Source organism: Aplysia californica, unplaced genomic scaffold (assembly GCF_000002075.1).
Source record: "Aplysia californica isolate F4 #8 unplaced genomic scaffold, AplCal3.0 scaffold00303, whole genome shotgun sequence".
Classification (NCBI taxonomy): domain Eukaryota; kingdom Metazoa; phylum Mollusca; class Gastropoda; order Aplysiida; family Aplysiidae; genus Aplysia; species Aplysia californica.
In genome coordinates, this window is record NW_004797573.1 from 739,583 (window position 1) to 744,165 (window position 4,583).

Below are 4,583 nucleotides of genomic sequence, written 5' to 3' on the forward strand. Positions count from 1 at the left end.
AGTCAACAAACGAAATTCAAAATGGCCGCTCGAGCACGAAACTGAAAGTAGATAATTTAGGTTGTCGTCCTTTTTCGTATTCGCATTTCTAATTAGGTTCCGACAATTATGTCAGAAACGCTGACGTCGGCGGTGCGTGCGCCGGCACGAAAACGAAAGTGCCGACGAAGCCGACGGGAGAAAAAGGGGTCGCTGGCAGTTGGCCAGGCCTCGCACTACGCACATTGACTGATACATGTGGGCCTAGCAATAGCATCGGCCGGTTCGCGGGTGGGGTCGCGAATGTCAGATTTCAGACGATTGTCGGCAAACATGCAGGTCTAATAAAGGAGAAGGCAGAGTAAGTTTTTAGAAAAATACGGCAGAACAGCAGACTGGGACAAAAAATCGAGATAAACACGATCGAAATCGGGAAAATCGGGATGCTTGGGATTTGGGGCAAAAAATTGGGATATCCCGACTAAATCGGGATGAGTGGCAGGTCTGCTTGTTATAATATTTTAAAATCATTTATAACCTTATGATAGATTTTTTAGTATTGTGTATAGTATATATTCTATATATGACATTTCTATATATGGCAGCCGTTACCATGGCAACACAAAAGAATTTTCAAAATTTTACTTCATAACCTAATTCTCCACTCTATTTATATTGATGCTACCACATTTGTAAGCTTGATTTCTTCTGCTTGACAAATTTCAAAATTTCCCCCGCATTATGCCATTACCCTGTAAAAACACATTAAAAAATAGAAAACACAGACCAATTACAAGAAAAGCAAGGTGTCAATAAGTGAGAAAGAGATGAAGTGAAAATAAACTTTCTTTCTCAAAGTGAAGAGGTTCTGTTTCTTTTTTTTTGTTGTCTTCTTTCGTTTATACACTCGGAGTGGTTTTTTTCCAAATTTTATTCCCTGGCCATGGTTTATTTTTGTAGTTGAAAAATATTTTTTAAATCGCAGCCACAACAAACACAGATGCTAGATCAATAGAAGAGTCTCATCTCCTGCTGGGACTATTCACTGCCCACAAGCCAACCATGGGGGGGGGGGGAATCAATCATTAATTTAGTAAAAACAAGACAGGCTACCTTTGAAGACCGTGCATCATCGAAGCGTTTCTGCCGCTGTAAATCTTTGTAGAGTTCTCCTTTGGGGGCATATTCAAGAATGAGATACACTCGTGATTCATCATGGAAGTAGCCAAACAATTTGAGAATATTGGGGTGTCTGTGGGGAGAGAAAAAAATGTACATGACACATATGCTCATCACACCAATAAATTTCAGAATAGACAATATTTCCAGTAATCTCTAGAACACACCGCTGATACTTCATGCTTGTCAAAAATATAACCCCCCCCCCACTGACTGAAGTGTCTTTAGGCCATTCCTAAAGGGGGGACATTAACTTGTTCTTACACACAGTAGAATTGCAAATGGGCTAATTTAACAATGTCATGCTCATAACTGTGTTTGAACTGCAACAGGGGACTACTGCTTTTTCTTTCCTAATCCTTACTATTGCCATTTTCCTGTACTTCTTTTGTCTGTTTGTCACACTCTTGAGACCAGTTATTTCTGGGGTGCCTTGATAGTCAAGCAGACTTTGTGCTGTTGAAGCTAGAGAAGTGAGCAGAGTAAGCTTGATTCTCTGTAAGGACTTCTCTGTTGACATCCACCCCTTGGCGCTCATATGACCTTATGCAGTTGCGAGCGCTCTACTAAAACAAACATTCAAATCTGGACAGTGGCAGAAAATGTTCTTTTCTAAAATTCTCTCCTTCCACCTGCTTTTTAACAATATTCTGCCATCTGCTTTCGTCTCCACTTTTTGCCCCCATCCTCTCAACTCTGTTGCCCACTCCTCTGGGTTCCTGACACTTTCTGCAGCCTTTCTACTGCTTTTCCTTGGCTCCTTACTGCAGTCTTTCAGCCACACCCCTGATCTTATGGTAGGTTGTTGTTTTCAAATCCCTTTAGCTGCGAGCATTTCGCTCTTGGCAGCGCAATGCCTTTCTCAAGTAACCACATGTCCTTGTCATCTGGTCAACACCAGATTAGAGCAGGCTTTGTAAGTCTGTGGGTGTGTTTAGCAGCCTGCGTCGAAGAACTGCCAGATTTGGGCAGTGAAGGAGAAGATGTTCAACGGTCTCCTTGTGGCAGTCACAGTGTCTGCAATGGGGTTCCCACATGGGATTAATTCTATTTATGTGCTTGTTATGGTAGGTAAGATCTAACTCCTAGCCTTCTCGGATACGGGCAAAAAATCTCAGAGTCCCTGTATGCAAGTTGCGCATGCTAAAGATCCCTTATTGGTTCAAAATCTATAAGAGCAAGCTTCGGCTGACATCTGAGCAAAATTCAAAATTTCCTACTAACTGAACATGTTTAATGTGACTAACGCGTTCATTTGATCTTACGCAGATGCAAGCACTGTAAAACATTTAACAAAAAGACAGGGACACACATTACTATCAGGACATGATTTATCAATGGCATCATCAAGTAAAGTGATCTTCCTTGAGACGTCTGTCAGGGTAGTTCCTAGAAACTGACTGGACTATCTCCTGCCTCATAAAAAAAAAAGGGAAGAATCACTTAAATGTTTTATACTGGACACGGACTGAGAGGTATACAAATACAATATCCCAAAACATAGACAAAGACACTCCAGAAAAAATACTTCTCTCGTGAGAATTAAACACATCAACTGCAAGTGATGGCAAATAAGTCTTACCACTGCACTACAAATGACAGTTTGGACAACTGCTTTTGTCCTTAAGCATAAAACAAGCACAAAGAAAAAGCATAATACATTAAATAGGTTTTTTAAATACAAACCTAAGATGAGTTTGAATTTCAATCTCTCTCCTCAGTTGGTGTTCCACTCCAGCTTTCACAAGTTGAGATTTGAACATCAACTATAAATAAAAGAAGAAATTATTAGAAAATAGGGTATTTAGTCTTCAGAGATTTTGCAATGTCACCGGGGGTCTGTAAACTACATTGAACATTTGACAGGAAATTGAAGGTTACATTTTCCCCCCTGGGAATAGATGCAAAGGCAGGTAACAAAGGCTATGAAATGGTTATTGGAGCAATTTGGTTTGGAGTCCATTCCCGTTTTTAAAAAAATATATGTCAAAATTTTATGCCATATCAACATAATTAAAATCTTTGTGGAGGTGAGCTTATTCAACCCTGCCTGCCTTGGCTAACTCAAACTGAGTGGGATGCAGCATCCCCGCAGATAGACAGTTGAGTCAATAAAAAGAACACGCTCCAATAGGACTTGAAATCACACCCTACATGTGGAATAAAATAGAGCCTAACTATTACACCACAGACACTCTTTGCTTTTGGGTTTGGTATAATCAAGGAATATAGTATGTGGAAAGTTATGGGTCTTCATCTTTGAGTAAAGAGAAGCAATTCAATAAAATAATGATCAATTAGAGCCCGGGAAAACACTAAATAGATCATTCAAAGCAACTTGAGGAAAGAAATGAAGTCAAACCTACCAGTCTCTGTGGTAACCAAATGAGATTGAAGGGCCAAGAAGTACACCAGAATGTTAAATAACCCTTTAAACTATCAGTCAATCACTCATATAACTATTTCAGCAGTACATACATTAACAAATCTGTTGTTTCAGCTGAGTCCACCCTCAAACATTATGGTGAAAAGCAAGTGTCTATTGATAAGTTTGAAAGTTTCAGAGAAAATACTTTTGAACTTTCTACAAAAACAAAAAACATTTCAATTACTAAGAAATAAGGAAAAGATGTGGAACAAAATGTGAAAAGAAGAAACTTGAAAAGCTTCCAGAATCTGTAAGACTTAAACATGACCAAAGAGATTGCCTCAGAGGAATCTGAACAACACCCCCACCCCCTGAAAATTTCACGTTGTTTTAAACTATTAAACAGTTAAAATTGTCCAAGAGGGCCATCCACACTAGAGGGAAAAAGTGGTTGTCTTAGAGAGATGGATGTCTTTGACAGTGTTGTTTCGATTTTTTTTTAATGCAAGGGAGAAAGTGAGGACTGGTAGGTTTTGTACAGGTGACTTTCTGGGCCTGGTGGCTGTTAGGGCAGCTTCTACTGATAATTATATACCGAATCTCGTATTTCAAAAATGTACTGTGTTATCTCGAAAATAGCCAATAAAAATGAGTAAATATATATTTATATAGCTAAGAAGAGATGCAAAATAAAACAACATACTAACCTTTAAAGCAACGATGTACTTGCTTCTCTTTTCCCTGGCAAGATACACATTTCCAAATTTCCCTTTTCCAAGGGGTCTTCCAATATCAAAATTACTCAAACCCCATTTCCTGTGTGAAGAAAAAGTAAACAGCATTTGAATTGGTAGAAATTACATGTCTTTACACTTACTTAAATTTCACAACAGATTTCAGACACCAGATTTCACATTTGTAGTAAATTGGATATTTCATCCACCCGTCAACGCAACTCAGAAAGGGTTGATTAGTTAGTAGTATAAGGTTTTACGGCGCTCGCAACTGCTAAGGTCATATGAGCGCGCGAAACACAAGTTGTTCACCTCTGCGAAAG

At 39.1% G+C, this 4,583-nt stretch overlaps 1 protein-coding gene across 1 annotated transcript in view; it reads right to left on the reverse strand.

Annotated features, from left to right (window-relative positions):
* Positions 1 to 4,583, reverse strand: part of LOC101853470 (aurora kinase C) — a 32,969-nt gene that overhangs the window by 15,379 nt on the left and 13,007 nt on the right. The window contains exons 3-5 of the mRNA XM_005101902.3: positions 4,234 to 4,342; positions 2,845 to 2,924; positions 1,093 to 1,231 (exon numbers count right to left, since the gene is read on the reverse strand). Of these exons, the coding sequence (XP_005101959.1) occupies positions 1,093 to 1,231; positions 2,845 to 2,924; positions 4,234 to 4,342 (328 nt within the window). The remainder of the gene's footprint in view (positions 1 to 1,092; positions 1,232 to 2,844; positions 2,925 to 4,233; positions 4,343 to 4,583) is intronic.